The 17,753-nt window shown below is 40.7% G+C and overlaps 1 protein-coding gene across 6 annotated transcripts; it reads right to left on the bottom strand.

Annotated features, from left to right (window-relative positions):
• Nucleotides 1-599: 599 nt before the first annotated feature.
• On the bottom strand, nt 600-16,789 carry stx3b (syntaxin 3b). 6 transcript variants are annotated; one of them, XM_087850278.1, is made up of 11 exons: nt 16,394-16,789; nt 9,300-9,374; nt 9,066-9,165; nt 8,873-8,947; nt 8,660-8,730; nt 8,035-8,143; nt 7,866-7,939; nt 7,125-7,259; nt 5,839-5,949; nt 1,317-1,410; nt 600-1,208 (listed from the first exon to the last, which is right to left on the bottom strand). In XM_087850278.1, exons 1-10 carry the CDS (start codon nt 16,421-16,423, stop codon nt 1,333-1,335), a joined length of 858 nt encoding a protein of 285 aa, XP_087706404.1. In that variant the 5' UTR covers nt 16,424-16,789; the 3' UTR covers nt 600-1,208; nt 1,317-1,332. The 6 variants fall into 6 exon arrangements, 5 of the variants coding, with proteins under 5 accessions (XP_087706404.1, XP_006781425.1, XP_087706393.1 ...); XM_006781362.3 differs by lacking the exons at nt 600-1,208; nt 1,317-1,410; nt 5,839-5,949 and adding exons at nt 1,842-3,760; nt 4,064-4,183; nt 6,240-6,350; XM_087850267.1 differs by lacking the exons at nt 600-1,208; nt 1,317-1,410; nt 5,839-5,949 and adding exons at nt 1,842-4,183; nt 6,240-6,350.
• Between the last annotated feature and the right edge of the window lie 964 nt (nt 16,790-17,753).

The raw sequence follows: 17,753 nt of genomic DNA, 5'->3' as shown, positions 1-17,753 counted from the left end.
TGTTGATGTCAGACTGATTTGAACTGATGGGGGCGCAAGAGTAACTCGAATGACCACTCGCTACAAGGTGTGCAGAAGAGCATCTCTAAACCCGTTGAACCTTCCAGCAAATGGGCTACAGTTGCAGGAGACCACATCGGGGACCACTTCTGTGCTTTAAGAACTGGAAAGTGATGCTACAATTTACACGCTTTTACCAAAACTGGACCATAGAGACTGGAAAAGTCTCAGTTTGTTCTGCGACATTTGGCTGGTGGGATCTGAATGTGGCGTGAAGAATATAAAAGCATGGATCCGGCAAACACAGAACAGGAAAACGAGCGCACCCTCATCTACTGCTTGCCCCGCATCGTGTGGTTGGGCGGGGCTTGCAGCTGGTTAGGAAGAACAGCGAGATGGGGATAAAACGAGGTCAGGAAGGCTCCTCATCCGCGGATGCAAAGTCGTGCTTATATCGGCTGCTGCATTTACGTCTTTGACATAGGAAAATAGCTCCACACGGCCGATTCTATGCAAGTCAGGGTCATCGGGATCCCTCCATGCAAAGAGGCGATCAGCTGAGCCTCATGCAAGAAACGAGCCGCACACAGCACTTGATGTAACGCACAGAAATTTTATTACATAACAGGCTTTACTGAGACAACACAGCCAGTGAGCGACTGACAGCCGCTGTTACGGAAAACACCATCAGACAGATCTCACACACAAAGTCACGCACATTTTTAATCATAATTATGACAAACAGGCCAGAAAATACCACTAAACTGGACACCTTGGAACAGATCATTTTGGAGCCGAGACAGTAAAATAATTAAATATATAGATTAAAAAAAAAAAAGAAAGAAAGAAAAGAAAATTATTAAAATGTGTTCTTCCGAAGTTTTATTTTATCCTGAAAAAGATAATTTCTCTAAATATGGGGTTTTCTCTTGATGCACCACCAGGAGGCGGTAGAGTATACGATTACAAATCACGAGTCAAGTCACCTGGCTTTGAACAGTCAGGCTGAGACACCGACACACAATACATTTCAAACACTTCATACAGCAAGAAAATTGTTTACACTTCAATTAATAATAAAAAGGGAAAGTGAATGGGACGGATGTGATTTTTTTGTTTTTAAATACTTTATTGTATATAAATAGGGGGGGGGGGGTGTGAAGGAGCATCAGGGAAATATTCCTAATTTTTGGAGAAATCCTTCGTGCCTAGAAACACCACACAGAGACAAAAGAAATGCAGTCTTTAAGCATTCAGAGAGTCCGCATAAACAATAGCACTGAAAGGCTGATGCAGGTGTTTTTTTTGTCTTTTACCTGTGTAAAACATTTTTTATGAGAAGAAGCTGTAGAGATAGGAGAACCCAACGATCCCAATGATGGCACAGCACAATGTAATCATCATCTTTTTCTGGAGACGCAATCAGAAACACACAGTCAGACGACAAAGAGAGGAATCAGGCTTTACTTTGCAAGCCGACGCAATTATCAACATTGATCGACACTGGTTTGAGGAAACAATTGAGCAAAAGCAGAACAAAGGGTTATAGAGGTTTGTGTGTAACTGTGTGTGTGAAGAGACAGGAAAGGTGAAACGACTTACCCCCTTTTTTGACACGTGTGCACCAGTCTTTAAAAGCTGTACTTTGCAACACTGTGGTTAACATGCTGACAGCAGCTACTACACTCCAATAAAACACACACACACACACACACACACACACACACACACACACACACACACACACACACACCACTTTGCAACAAGCAGTCATCAGAATGTGTAAAATTCAGTTACATAATTCAATTTCTGCAAGTCAAACACGACAAATAAACACTGGGTAATTTAACACACAAAATCTTTAATTTCTGATAAAATCATCGACATTTACACAGGTAAAAAAAAAGCTTCAATTTTCTCTTATGTTCCAGTCTGCGCCAACGACTCAAATAAAATAGATTGTGCCCCTAAATGATGATGATGCTGCGGGATTCTCATTTTCAAGTGCTTCATACAAAACCACAGTTTAAAATTTAATTCATGCTTAAATTACAACATTGTTTTACTGAAATCGGCCTACTCCCTTATGTCAGGGCTTCTCCTCATGACTGGTTGGTACTGATTTTATGTACGGCTGGAATCACGTGCTTTAATTACCCTGTTAAAGCCACTGGATGACAACCTGTGCACTTTGGTTTGGTAAACTGTCAGTTCCAAAGACTGTCTGAAATGAAATGAATGAAATGATGATGGACAACCATTACTGAATCCAACAGGGAGGTACATGTTGCTAAAGCTAATGTGATCTAATACACAGCCCTGCAAAAATCCTGTCGTCTTGTGCATCGTGCTTTTTTTGAAAATACAAGTTTTCTATGTACATTAAAATGACTTCTTTAAATAAAAAAAGGAGGTATAATGTTCATTTTAGTTGAAATTGTTCATTAAGACTCAATGGGCTTTTTGGAGGACGTACTTTGTGGTGCAGATGAACTGGTTACAGTAAGAGGTGTTTGTAATATTGTCCCCACCCCCCACATTCACAAATGAGGGCAGTCTAAATATTAGACACACCTATGAAGTAAAGAGCAGCACACATACAGCCTCTGTTAAAAACGTCAAACCATTACATCCTAAGGCTGTGTAAACAAAAACTGAACATTATCACCTTCGCAAACATCAGATGTACTGCAGGACTGTGTCTAAAACTGGCAACTCAGTAGTAAAACCTAAAATATGCCTGTTAAGGCATCTCCCAGTAGTAAGACAAGACTAGCCAAGGATACTTTACAGAGTGCCCATTTGTATGTGACGTCATAAGCAACATGTCTTAGAACAGTAGAATAAATACAAAAAGACTATTCTGGCACTTACGGGAAACAAACCACTAGTGTTACTACCAGACTCTCTAAAACTCCTTTGGCATTGAAAGATTTCTACAGCACTTTAACAGGAGGAGTAACTGTGTCTATACATGTAAAAGCTTTGGTTTGGGTTGTGAAAAGGATCAAATTTCAGCTGCTACAAGTAAGCAAGTAATGAGCGTTCATCACACGCGCCTGTAAGTTCATGAAATGTGTTCCCATAAGTGCAGTCCTTCATATTTGTTTTTTTTTTTGTTTTTTTTAACAACCAGTGATAATTACAGATATCTGAGCTACGCATTTGGAAATGTTAAAGTGCTGGAACTCCCCAAACCCTAACAACAGCAACAACAAAAAGAAATCCCACAGCACTGAAAGTTCACTGGGGAGATTTTCAATCATAAAATCAAATCAAGGCTCAAAGAAATCAGGGGGTTTATGTGCTTCTGAAAGCTTTCAGATGACAAACGCTTCCCAGCTGATTCTTTGGCAGCAAATGTTGAACAGTGAAATGTTTAGTGACACTGAAGTGATGTTTTGTTTCCCAATTCCCTTTTCGCCTTCACAGAGGTACAATAGACAATGTACCTCATATGTCAGCTTTGGTCTCGTTTCCTCATTCGCAGGAGAACATCCTCAATTGTCCAAAAGTGAGGGAGACCCTCAGTGTGTTTTATTCGATTGGAAATATCTGCAGGTTAAATATTCTTATACCCATATGGAGTGATCAGGATCGGTTTTTCCTTCTGCAGGCAGGCTGATGAATAATGGTGAGGATGTTGAATACACAGATGATGAGATGACGGCAGCGATCAGCCCTATAGTGTCTGGGTGAGGATGATGATGAGGATAATGAGAAGAACCACGGCACAGACCACAGCAATAATGATGATCTTCTACAGAGAGGGAGAAACATACACAGAAACAGTGTTGATGATGGGATACCTACAACTGAAATGACCCACAAACTCAACACCAGCAGGAACTAATTCGCCACTACAGTAACCAGAGGCCAGAGGCCCAGAACAGGAGAACAACAACACACCCAAAGTACTTCAAACAAGCACACACACCTCGAGTAAGCCCTCTGGATAGTAAGAAAACACACACTGAGCCTCAAAGGAAGTGCAAACTCCTTCCCAAAGCATGCCTAACAGACACACACCCATTATACAGCAGCTATTTGCTCAATTACTCACCCTTAGCGCTTCTCTTACTCAAATAACTCATCATCGTTTGTTTAATCCCACTGACAACCCGATTGCCAGAGCCACTATGATCACCAAGATCACCACAATCACAATTATTATCACCAGTTTCTGTTGGGGACAATTAAGACATACATTATCAGATCCAATGTCAGTGTAAAAACAGCAGGACAGCAGGTCTTTACTATATGACAACAGCAGATGTATCAGATAACATCGATTACTCTTGAGGCTTATTTACCACAAAAACTCTGCACATTAGTATCGCTCAAGACTGAAACAGGTTCAGGGTTTATTGTCTGTTGTCCTGAAAATACAACAGCTTGCCTTTGCACACACACACACACTCTGTAGCAGCCAGAAGCAAGCACACAACATCTCCAACCCTACGACACAGCAGCGGTTGTGGTTACAGCCTTCATGTGTAAACTGCACATCAACACAGTGAGGATGAAGCTGAAGAGAAAGGACAGAAAGAAAAGAAGCTCTGTGTGTGTGTGTGTGTGTGTGTGTGTGTGTGTGTGTGTGTGTGTGTGTGTGTGTGTGTGTGTGTGTGTGTGTGTGTGTGTGTGTGTGTGTGTGTGTGTGTGTGTTGGTGGGAGGGAGGATGCTTTTTATTCTGCTAGGTGTTGCTGGGCAGGTCACAGTGGTGTTTAAAGCACAGGGTTCCACAGGCCACAGGGTGTAACGGAGCAGGTAGAGGGGATCGGAGAGCACAAGTCACCACAGGGGGAGGTGGGAATGGTCTTCAAACAGGTTTCCCAAAAGCATCCTCTAGTGGAAGAGGAATTCCAACTATTCCCAACCTGAAAATAAAAAACAACCATGAGCAGGAGTTGCCTTCAGGACTCCTGCTTGACGATTGTTGGGGTTGAGGACTGTGTGCAGGCCTCTCTGGGATGGATCCTTCTGAGGACAGGAAATGACACCGCACAAGAGCTTGTGACAGGTTGTTTGTTTTTAACCATCCCACACACTGATGGTATGCTATCCAATGGTAGTTAACAGAGCTGTATCATCTCCACAGTAGTTAATGCTATCAGTGTGTGTAAATCTAAATTAGGGGAGTTAATGTTACAGATCTTTTAAGGGCACCTGCCAGGCTGAACAGGGTAAACTGAAAGTCTAAACATGAAAAGGAAGGTTAACCAGTGGAGACTGGGAGACATCTTTAATTTATTTTTGTTTTATTATTGCTTGAACAGCTTATTGTGGACTGTGATTACCTCTGGCACAAAATTCAGAAAAACCCCTATAACTGCATTTAATGAGTCACTAACATGTAAATGTTGAAGGTCAAGCTTCTATGTTTGAAATCAAGTCTCAGAGGTCAAAGTACATCTGAGACTTACCTTAGACCACTTTTCACTGATGATGACTTAGACTTCAAAAGTTAAGATAATTCTTTCTTGACAATATTTTTTTTGTTTTTGTTTAGCCTGAAGGACTTTTTACAGGGTTTACTACCCTGTACAACCTGCATTACACCTGCATGACGGTGCAGTTTCATTAGGTTCTGCTCAACATGAGACCGAAGAAAGCAGACTACATTTCCATATGCTGAACATATTCTAATTCACAATCAGTCAGGCTGGAGAATGCAGTTTTTTTGTCCCATGGTGTCAAAGTTATTCTGTTTAATTGTAATTTTTAATCTTTGTCCTGCTTGTTCAGAACCAACTAGATTTGTAAATGCAAAGTTATTAAATAAATAATTCCAGTGCTTTTGGGAAACCTGACCATTGTTTTCGATGATTATCACTCACACGGCGAGCCTCTTGCTGAAACTTTGCAGCTTTTTTAGTGTCTGCAACAGCGCGCTCCACAAAGCCCACCGATTGGTCCATGTTGCTCTCGATCCTGTCAATCATTCCACCCTGATGTAAACGGCATCAGAGGTAAAGAAACGTAGCAGTGAAATTAAACAGAAAGAGAGAGAAAAAGACAAGCAACAGCAATGCAACGGTTGGTGCGAATGGCAACGTGTGCGAGTACTGGGTGAGGGAGGGTGAGAGAGACCTGGTGAAGGGAGGATATGTAGGCACACTATGTGGTTTAAGTGTGGCAAACAGTGAGGAGTGCAACAGTGTACAGAAGATAAGCAGGGAAAAAAAGACAAAAGCGGCTTGGTGCTATGACTGGAAAGAAAAAAAAAGAAAGACATTACCTTGCGTGCTTTGGTCTGATACCTTACAGCTTTTTTGGTCTGCTCCTTTGCTGCTACTATGTGGTCCACCGACTTGGATATATTCTGCTCTATGTTTTCTACCATGTCACCCTGAAAAACATGCAACATTCTGTAAGGTACTGACACTTAAGCAGAAATGAGAAGCAGATTGGGTTAAATACAGAGGAATAAATCCGGTTAGAGGGGTATTACAATGTTCACTGAACAGTTAGATTGCCAACACCTGCACTGAGAATCTTAGGGGTTTGTTTTGAATTCTGACATTTAATTTTAACTTGAATCACTTTTTATAGCCTCATATAAAGATCTATAAAGAGAGATCCAGGACATCAGCCTTGGTGGAGAATTAGCTCTGCAAGCACCCTTCTAGTTCTCTTCTGTAATTCAAACTTTCAAACGTAAAACTGGAATTAAAACTGGCAGGAAAAAAATATCCAAAACAATCTCACAGCACAACATGAAACATGTGCATAACAACAACCCTTACCTTACAAAGCCTTTTCCTCAGACAGCATTTTGCAAGCAACAAGAAATATGTGGTTATATTTAGTTAAGAGGCTAACAGTAATGTCCCTGTACCAGCTAGTTAGACGTTTGTTGACCTTGATGATTTATTCACTAATGCATTTGTATTGGTACCGTTAACGCAGAGCGATGGGATGGAGGTGACAGTGGCAGAAGAGCGCAAAGAGTAAAGGAAAGACATACAGCTGGAAAAGAGTAAACAGAGTAATGATGTGCAAAGAGTTGGATACAATGAGGGCTGAACACAAAGCCATGGAGAGGATTTAAGGATGAATTCAATGAATGAACAAGCAAATAACTAGAATGAAATGACAGGCAGGTGGATGCAGAGGAGCGTACCTGGCTCTCAACCAGCATGGCAATGTCTACAAACATATCGTGCAGCTCCTTAATACTACTCTCCAGACGGACGATGTCTTTGTGTCTGGCTTCAATCTCATTCAGGGCTTGTTTGGAGATCCCCGAGTCTACAATCTGTGCAAAGGAGAGGCTTAACATTACCGAACAGCATCAGTTTAAACACAGGTGGCTAAATGAATATTTGGCATTGATTCAAATCAATGTGTATTCACTTAATACGGCACCAAGCTAGAAAACAGTTGTTGTGATACAGCCTAAAAATCTAAAATCTATTCAAGGACACCACTACACAACAGTCCCGTCCTGCCCAGCAGTTGGAGTCTTTAACAGTTAAGTGAGGTCAAAGTCTAGCCTGTTTGTTACAGGAATGTGAGACGCCGTATCTGAAAATATCAAGTCAAGCTGTGCGTCCTTGTGCAAGAAATTCCTCCCTACTTGTGTATTTTTTATCAACGTGAGCTTAGAGAATCTTGGCTACATTTTCAAGTTTTTCCAGCTGCTGCGTGTAGCCAAAGCAACACAACACAATGCTCCTTATCTCAGTGTGTCATGAGCAGACTGAGTGCGAGTCAGGTCGACTCCTAAGCGCCAATAATTAGCTGACACAAGCAGTTTAAGTTTTACTGAGAAACTGACAACTCGGCTTTCACAGTTCAACCACATCATGGTGGAGTTAACGTTAAGGAAAATGCATAAACGTGCACAAACGCACACTCTTACCCCTGCAGTGAACACAGCAGCATTACCACCCTCCAACATCTCCTCTAGTTCTTCATCCGTAGTTGCTTTTCCAGCTGGAGAGGAAAGGGGAAAAGGAAAAGGAGCGGGATTAATGACAAAGGCGACAATGGAACCGTCAGATGTCTTTGTTGGTGTCGTTGTGACTCACTGATCTCGAGCTGTCTCTGAATACGTCCTTTACTCCTCTCCCGGAAATCCACCTGAGCTTCATTATACTTTGTCATCACCTCCACAAACTTCCTAGACAGCACTGCATGCTGGGAGGTAACAGAATAACAACGAAAGAGCTTATAAGTAACACTTTTAAATGATGAATGCAGAAACCTGAAGACAAAGACATGTGTAATTGTCCCGTCTTCCTCCCCTCACGCCTGACCAGTTGCGGCAGATGGCTGCCCCGCCCCAAACCTCGTTCTGCTGGAGGTGTCTTCCTGTTAAAAGGAAGTTTTTCCTTCCCACAATCGCCAAAGCACTTGCTCATAGGGTTTCATTTTATTGTTGGAGTTTTCTGTGTTTTCTCTGTACTGTTGTAGGGTCTTTACCTTACTATATAAAGCACCTTGAAGCAACTGTTGTTGATTGATTGAAATTGAATATTTTAGTCTTAAAGCAGAAGTATTAACAAGCACCCTCTTCTCTTAATTCTCTCTTTACCCACTTTTACCTAAAATACAACAAATAAGACCATCAGAAAACAATCAATCTCACATACAACGCCCAGCATGAGGGGGAAGTTTACAAGCAAAGTGCTTTCTCAGAAGGAGATGATTTACCTGTGATTTACGTATCCGCGTGTCAGCCGACACCCTCTCCTGCTCTTCTGACTCCAGATTCCTCTCAATGGCTGGGAAGAAGGCAGAGTTACTTCACTTAAACAACCTTGAACTGATTCAATGTAACACCACTATTCACTTGTTTACTAATCCAATAAACATACAAGTTATTCATAATGACAGGCTATATGTAGAAATGGGAGCAGGACTCACTCTTGAGTTTGTTCCTCGCACCGTTGGCCAACTTCTTTATGTCATTGGTGATCGCCTCCAAGTCCTCCTGTGTTTCTGTGCAGGATACAGCATAGTGCAGATTTTCAGTGCCGATGCCTTTCCTGATCAATGTTGTGTTATTTTGTAACGCAAAAAAATGAAGTAAATGTCAGAGCTGGTGGTGATTTCTTACTCTGATCTGATGTGGGAGCAGACAAGATGACAGAGTAAAGCTTTTTCACTTCTGTCACGTTCTCATCGATTTTATCAATGTTGTTTCGGATTACCTCGATCTGTAACACAAGGACACACCGCAAATGGCAAACACATGCAAATCACACCATCTTAGAACACGCAGGTCCTCGTGAATGCAAGCGAAGCAAAACAATCACACTCGGTGCATACATACACCCATAGCAGCACTTACCTCAGAAAAGAACTCATCCATAAAGCCTGCATTGTCCACAGCAATCTCCACATCATCATCATCTTGATCACACACCTATAAGAATAAACAGAAAGAGCAGGACTAAGAGCGTGAGGTGGTAGGCCCGCAGGCCCTATGTTTCTCAATGGCTTTCATTCTTCATGTAGAACAAGCCCATCCAAAAAGTTTCCTTGTCAACCTGTTGTCTTTAGGTTAAGAGCCGACTAGTTGCTGCACAATTATGGTATTAATTATTTAATTCATATTTTGGGGCTTTGCCAGAAAGAAAACCAGCGCTGTTAACACTGCACTGCATTAAAGGTCCATGCAAAACTCCCTAAAATTAATTTTTAATCCAAAACCAGCCATTTGTTTAGGACATCAGTAAAATGTTAACTATTCAAAATCCCTTACAACAACCTGCAAGAAGACAAAAGGGTTGAAACTGAGTTTATACAACTTTAATCAGATGACTTCCTGTTTGGTGATTGTGGGCAGCGTTGTCCTGCTTTCATGTTTCATGCAAAAAAACAATTTCGACCTCATTTCAGTATGGAGAGGTAGTTTAGTGCAGTTTCAGCACATTATTATTAGTTACATAAATCAACAGGATAAAAGAAAAAATAAAACTCTTAGCTTGTGTGTGCATGTGAAGCATGTGTCCTGAAGTAGTGACATTGGTTGAAAATGTGAGGTAGTAAGTCCTGCAGTCCACTACAAGGTACACTAATTAAAAGATTTGTTTTACAAGGGGTAAAAATACTGTACATTTCTGAAATCCCACCAAATCAAAGTTAAGACTCAACTTGAACAAACAATTTAAGCTCAAACACCAGAATCTTAATATTAGCAAAAAAAGTATAATTTAACCTCCTTCAAAGCCATAAAATGTGGAAGCTGCAGTTTCTGTCATTTTGAAAAGAAAGTCCATGTGCTCTGTTAACCCAGCCGCCACACATGTAACATCAATGGAAAGCCCAGGATTTCCCCTAGACTCCATAGAGGTCTCAGACTCATGTCAACGACAGAGGACAAAAATGAACTGCTGGGTCTTGCAGAAGAATAACCTCGATATCAGTGCCTCCAACACTGTCAAACAGCACCACAGACTAGCTTGCAGATTTCACGATCAAGATCTGGGAGGATGACATCCAGAGGATGCCCAGTAGTTGTCTGGAGTGCAAACAGGCATGTGGAGGTCATCCATGCAACTGAGCTATTTTATAACAGTTGGATCATCCTGTAGCTCTAACCCATCTAAGACTTTTCTCATGTATTACATATTACTTTAGCAATAAAGTATGTTTGCCATGATATTTGCAATTAGATAGCTAAAAAGAATACATAAATAAATAATGACATAACAAACCAGCCATGGTTCAAAACCAATCTACTGATCCAACTAGCAGTGTACACCCAGCATCCCCCTGGGGGCTCCAAACCTCTGTTTAAATAATTCAAAGCTACGTCCGAGTCCATTGTTATTTTCTGTATCTCTAAAACCTTACAATAACAGTATTTAAATTAAACCTTTAACACCGGTGCAAACTTAAAAAAAAAAAAAAAAAAAAATTAGGTCAGCAGTGGAGGCTCCAGGAAGTTCCTGTTCCCAGCCAGAAGTTAAGTCTGGTATTCACCTATAAAAACCACACCCTGAAACTTCAACACTTTGGTCCTCGCATGGATTATAATGTGGTTAGTTGTGATCTTTAGAGGTGCTGCTAAGGGAAGTATTTCCCATCTCAACGTCAAGCTAAACAAACTGGCTGGAGTCTGGTGAGAAGACGGATATCTCTATCTGCAGGGTAAATACGAAACCTCAAACAACATTAAAGGAAGTGTATTCAAATCACACTGCTAGACGATATATTAAATTAAAAAAATAAATAAATAAGCAGCTGTGCTTTCTTTAAACAAAGTAGAGTCAAAACAATACAATTAGTTTAATTTAATTTACAACTTTACACATTTATTTTAGAGAGATTTTCTGTTTAATTTCTTTTTTCTGAAGTTTTTCTGTTTGGGTTGGAAAAGCCACCGAACACCGTGAGCCTCCATGCAAAGCTATACTAATGAAATTGCTTCCTGGTTAGCAGCTCAGCCTGACCCTAATCAGTTTACATCAAGCATTTCATCAGAATGCTTCTCGCTGCTGACTATATGTGTCACAACTGACGGGCAGTAAACACAAGTCAGCACTGATGGTTTGCTACGCACGCGCCAAGCACTGGCAGTGAATATTTAACATCTAGGACCAGAGGCAGGCTCCAAGATGTCAACCAATTTTCACTCTAAGCTGACTTTAACAAAACTGAGGCAGAGTGAACGGACATCACGGCCACGCCGTGACTGCGTTTGATAAAGCGAGAAAAGAAAAAGCAGCTCTATTTGCTTCCTCCCTTCTAATTACTTCTGCTTTTAAGTTAAATATATTCTGATCAGACACCCGATGAGCTGTTCCAGGCATTTGTCCAGAGTTTGTGCTTTGTAACAGGTGACCTGCAGAGGTCCACAAATTTGGAATAAGCTTCAAAGCACTGATTTGGTTAGTATAATAATGTATGTTGGAAATTAAAGATGTATTTGCTGTATATTATCTGAGGTTTGGGTGTTGTATGTTATGGAGAGGCCCATTTCACAAATAACCGTCTTATATATTATCATTTTGGAATTTGTATTTTAATTAATTTGTGAAACCTTTGGCTCTTCAGGTGTGCACCCAGGTCAAAGTCGAGGCTTGGAAAATGTTAAGACGTCATCGGTTTGATGCCTCTGATCTCATATCATCTGACTCACACACAGTATTTACAATAGTAAGCTCCATAAATATTACGGTTCATTCACGCTGCACCTGTCCTCTGCTCCTGTTGTGCTTCTTTTCACTGTCATATTCAAACAGTAAGCATTTTCTTTTGCAGTCCTCAGTTTCTGGACAGTTTCAACATTTCCTGACATTTTACAGACAAAAATGATTAACTGAGAGAATAATCAGCAGATTCATCAGTATTGAAAGTAATCATTAACCCTTCTAGGCAGTAGCCTTTACTGCAACTGCACCAATGCTTACTTTTAGACTTGGCCTTTAACCTTCCAGCCTTCATCTAAAATTTGAATTGCAAATGTAGCCGAGACCATTTGCTTCAGGCTGGCGTACCTACAGCAGTAGTTGAACCGAGAGTTTCCAGGACATAGTGCTTGCTTTTGAATCTCTCGGAGAGTTATTCATCAAACGCACCACTCAGGCTCACGCACACTCTCACACTGCATTTCTGCTCTTGTGAGATAAGACCAAGCGCTCACTTCCTTCCAGTGTCTCTCATTCAGCAAAAACAGAGGAAAGGGAGCAATGTGTGCACCAAACAACCAAAGACCACACACACACACACACACACACACAGGCCACTGCTTGTAAAAACATCGTGATAATGACAGGAACAGTCAGAGGCAGTGACCTTATCCAAGTCATCAAGAAAACTTTAACAGCATTACTCAATAAACTCACTTGCTCATCATATGAATTTACTTCACTTCAGAAGACAAGAAGAAATTCTTGGATCAAACTCCTACGATTCATTTCAGCTTAAAGTTTGGGAGATGGCCAACTCTTCATGATTGGTTTGCGAGATGTCACATATTTGGGAGGCATGTTTAGACAGGTGAACAAGGTTTATAAGAAACAATATCTAACACGAGCTTTAAATGGTGCTGCGAGCCAAAATCCAGCCCGACTGTTGGTGAATTAGATTTGCTCGCTTAGAAATAAAAAATAGAATAAAAAAAACAAAAAGCATGACAGCTATAATCTCATGCAGAAGATTGCATTTAAGATTTTGATGGCTGCACAGTGGGTAAAATTAAATCAAGTGGACATCACGATTAGAAAACATCAAACACGCAGCACAGAATAGTGATAGTGGAGTTGAAACTATGTGGGCACCAGTAGAGCTACAGGACAAGATCGACCAACCAGAAAAAAGAAACAAATATAAAAACAGAGGTTTTGATGATCAATAAAAAGTTAACAGCCAAGCAAAAAGAAGAAAACCACTTTGGAAAGTCATTTGTAAGGATTTGTTGTTTCTTCAGGCTAATATGAAGTTCAGTTTTTGGACAATTTGTCGATAAATAATGCAGAAAACAATCAGATAAAATCCATAATAACAAGAAATGTTAGTTACTGCTGTCTGAGCAACAGCATTTTCTGTGGGATGGTTTAAAAATGAGCTGCTAGCTTTAAAAGCAGTAGCACAGGGACTTGGGGTCAGATTTACAGCAGCGTGGTGACAGAAGCCTATTTAGTCCATCAGCAGTTGTGTTGATGCAAAGCATCTGACAAGGGATTTAAAAACTCCATATGGCAATGAAGACGGCAGGTTTACGCTGTTACATTTTTACCACTGGGTGTAAAGTGCTTTGAGTGACTGATAAGACTAATAAAGTGCTACGTAACTGCACTCCATTTACAATTTGTGCCAGTCAGGTTAGGAAGAGGAGCAGCACCAGAACCCCAGCTCATCACTGAAGACACAGAACTGAAAACCAGATGAGCTTGAATGAAAGTGCATTTGAAAATACTATGAGGGAACAGAAAGGCAGAACAACAGAAAGTAACAGTCATGTTAGTCTAGCTCACAAGTGAGGTTACCAACTTCTCCTCTCAGTATTTCTCTAAAAATAGTCAAATAAAACCAGCGTAAAGTGGAGCTTGGCCAATAAGCTGCCACATGTAACAATAACAATAACTTCAGCAAATTACGATTCTGCGCTTCATACAGTTTAGAAAAGTGCCAAGGTCTTCAGTACGTCAGGTGATGTGATAATGATGCCAGTGGCGTAAGCAAACATTGACATGAATGCGCACACACACACACACACACACACAGCCTAGATTACTGTCGGCAAGTTAAACATTAGAAAGGAAACTCAAGGAGGGAAATGAAGACAGGGGGATAAGGTGGGAAGATAAAGAAACACGGGAGTAAAGGCAGGTCGAGGTAGTCGGAAAAGACGCAGGAGAAAAATTATAAATGTCACACGGCCTGCTTATAAACACATGTCTGAACTAGTTCTGCTTACATCTGTACTTCCTTTAATGTAAAGCCAACTGTGTTGTGATAAAGATATCTGGGAGTGGGGGCAGGTGAGGAATACCACTGCTCAAACAATTTTAAAACACAGCAAATATTTGACCAGCAGTTTTAGGTAGCTATAGCAACACAACATCTCTCAACACACACCATCATGAGTTACTGTACAACAGCAGCAGTATAACCCAATTCAGAAAAGAAGAGGCAAGTGATATGAAAATGTGGGAGATTTGCGCTGTACTGCACCATTATTGATATAGACCCATTGGCCACTTTGCTAGAACCCCATTCCTTCAGAACTGCCTTGATTTTTCATGGCATGCCAGAAACCTTCTTTTCAGTCCATCCTGACACAATTGTATCACAATGTTGCTGCAGATTTGTTGGCAGCATGTCCATGATGTGAATCTCTCGTTTCACCGCATCCCAAAGGTACTGAAGTAAGTTCTAGTGGACACAGTCAACACAATACTCAGGTAAACAACGCTCAGTTGATATTAAGGAACTCAAAGTGTGTAAAGACAATATCCCCCACACCACTAAACCACTACCAGCAACCTTAACTGTTGAGACATGCAGGAAGATCCATGCTTTCATGTTGTTAACGGCAATTTCTGACCCAACTACCTGAACGTTGCAGCAGAAATCAAGACTCTTCAGATAATGCAACGTTTTCCAGTCCTCTATTGTCCAATTTTGGTGAGCCTGTGTGAACTATAACCTCAGTTTTCTATTCTTAGCTGACACGATTGACATCCAGGGTGACTGTAGCTCAGGAGGCAGAGCAGGTCATCTGCTGATTGGAAGGTTGGTGGTTTGATCCTTGGCTCCCCCAGTCTGCATGCCGAATATCCTTGAGCAAGATACTAACCACAAGTTGATCTCCAGGGCATCCATTGGAGTATGAGTGTTGAGTATGTGTGCAGTTAGAAAGCACTTATAAGCATAGGAAAAAAGAAAAGTTGCATGTTGTATAAAGCACTATATAAGAGTCCATTTACCATTACCATTTACATCCAGTGTGGTCTTCTGCTGCTTTAGCCCATCTGTAATAAGTGGTCATTTGAGTTACTGCTGCCTTTCCATCAGCTAAAATCAATCTGGCCATTCTCCTCTGACCTCTGACACCAACAAGGGATTTTCGCCCAGAGAACAGCCGCTTACTGGATACATTCTCTTTTTCAGACCATTGTCTGCAAACCCTAGAGGTGGTGTTGAGGGAAAATCCCAGTAGATCATTTCAGCATTTCTGAAATACTCAGACCATCTGATCTGACACCAACAACTACACCACGCTCAAAGTCCCTTAAAAAAAAGTCACCCCTCTTCTCCATTCTTCACCACCACCTGCCAACACGGCTAAATGCACTCAGTTGCCATGCCATGTAATTGAGTATAGGTCAAATGTCTGATTATCTTCATTTCTAAATAAATAGTTAAACAAATTATCAAGGTGCTGGGACCAGATCCTTCTTTCTTCGAGAGCTATAATAAAGTCCTCCCTTTTATCGAGCAACAGTTAATCAATACCAATGAAAACAGAGTGACTCACCTAAGTTATTTTTAGCCACGATACACCGGGATATATCAATTAAGCTCAATTTCACTGGAATTACTTGGGTAAATATGACCTGTTGAGCTGCAGTTCAGTTAATAAGAATTAACCTCTACTTAAAACCTTATACTCAGAAGTGAATGCACAAAACACGTCTTGGATCACTTTCATCCAGCACTTCCATTCCCAATCATTATCCAAGCTGTAATGTCACTACAGCCATCACATGAGTTACATCATCATATATCTCACTATTGTTGTTTGTTTTGTTTTTTTTATATATGCTACATATTTATGGTAAAGGTTTAAATCAAAGAGTGTAAAAATGTCATTTTACAAATCCTCAAACATCTTAAAATTGTCGTTTTTCTTTTTCGGAGTGTACAGAGTCAATATTGATGAGTAAAAGGAGACACTTTCAGAAAACTCAACGTTTCCTAAACACTACTTACCGCTTTAAGCTGCTCCAATCGGTCCTTCATTTTTAGGCGGTTAGCTTCACAGTATTACAATAAAGAAATAAACACAATATTGTGCAAAAAGGGTTTTAAAATAAAATAAAAAACTAGTCCCAATCTCTCAATTTCTCAGCCAGCTGCCAAGCTAGCTGTGCAACAGAGACCCACCGCCAGTGAGGCAGAAAATTAAACTCCCCAAAAGTCTTGACAGATGTGCCTGAGAAAACGACTTTTTTCTGAAAACAGGAGTCTTTCCGTCGCTTTTCCATACAATATGGCTGCTGGGTTTGAAGCCAGTGTTTTTTCTTGCTAAATCTCCTCGCTCAGGGGATTAAAACAACAGTTGTGTGGAGCCGTATAATCTGTTTCTCCGCTGGCTACCAGTAATCATTCTAAAACGCACTTTTATGGCTAACGCATGCGCAGACAAGTCCCCCGATCGCGGGGATGAAGCCACGCCCTGAGCCACCTGCACTCGTGATGCATTCAGGTATTGTAGGAATAATAAACTGACTAACCTGCGGATTTGTTGGAAATCTTTTAAAAATATATAATAAGGAATCAAATGTGATTATTTTTGTCTTATGAGGGAATTTAGAGAAAGATATGGTGTCACAGAAGATAAACATCCGCAGAGTCTCACAACAGCTTAACAACATGCTGTTAAATATCAAGTTGCCTGGTTGAACCAGTATAAAGGTATGAAGGTAATAACGGAAGTCATAGTATGTTAGTATGCCCAGAAACATACTAAGGCAACAACTCTAACCTACCAATTTTCACTGTACTTTGGGGCTTTCTGTGGTATTATTGGTTAATTAGCATGATGTCATTAGTTTCACTGGTATGTAGTAATAAGTAAAAGTCCATCCCTCTTCTTCCACTTATCCAATCCAGAGCAGTGGCAGGGCCTGACTCCTTGTACACCTTGGAGAGGCTGCCAATCTACTGCAGAAGTAATGCAGAGAGACAGACAACAGCAAGCTTTAGGATCACCAGTTAACCTAGAATACCTAGACAGAAAATGCAAACTCCAGACAGAAAGGCCCCAGACTGGGTTCGAACCATGATCTTTGTTCTGTGAGACAAAGGGTTTGTTTTTCTACTGCTGGAAGAAGTGAAGTCAAATGATCAGCAACGAGATCATCGATCCAGAGTGAAACATGAATACCTGACACAAATGTCATTGCACAAGTTATTCTAATGTTGTGCCACAAATGTAAAACCACTGTATTGCTGAAGTCACTGGCAATGTTTTGCAATAAGTGATCATAACTTCACCGTCTTTCTACCATGAATGTCTGAACCAAAAGTCATCACAATTAATCTATAGTTTAAGAGAGTTTCAGTCAAG

This window comes from Neolamprologus brichardi, chromosome 2 (genome assembly GCF_056152115.1).
Source record: "Neolamprologus brichardi isolate AB-2024 chromosome 2, ASM5615211v1, whole genome shotgun sequence".
Classification (NCBI taxonomy): domain Eukaryota; kingdom Metazoa; phylum Chordata; class Actinopteri; order Cichliformes; family Cichlidae; genus Neolamprologus; species Neolamprologus brichardi.
This window is presented reverse-complemented; position numbering and strand designations above follow the sequence as displayed.

Bases quoted from the DNA above. Each gene is read 5' to 3' on its own strand.
- stx3b (XM_006781360.3), bottom strand. From the start codon at position 16,423: ATGAAGGACCGATTGGAGCAGCTTAAAGCG. The intron at 9,375-16,393 runs GTAAGTAGTGTT...TTATTCTTATAG, and splicing joins GATTGGAGCAGCTTAAAGCG to GTGTGTGATCAAGATGATGA. The intron at 9,166-9,299 runs GTAAGTGCTGCT...CTTGTGTTACAG, and splicing joins TGGATGAGTTCTTTTCTGAG to ATCGAGGTAATCCGAAACAA.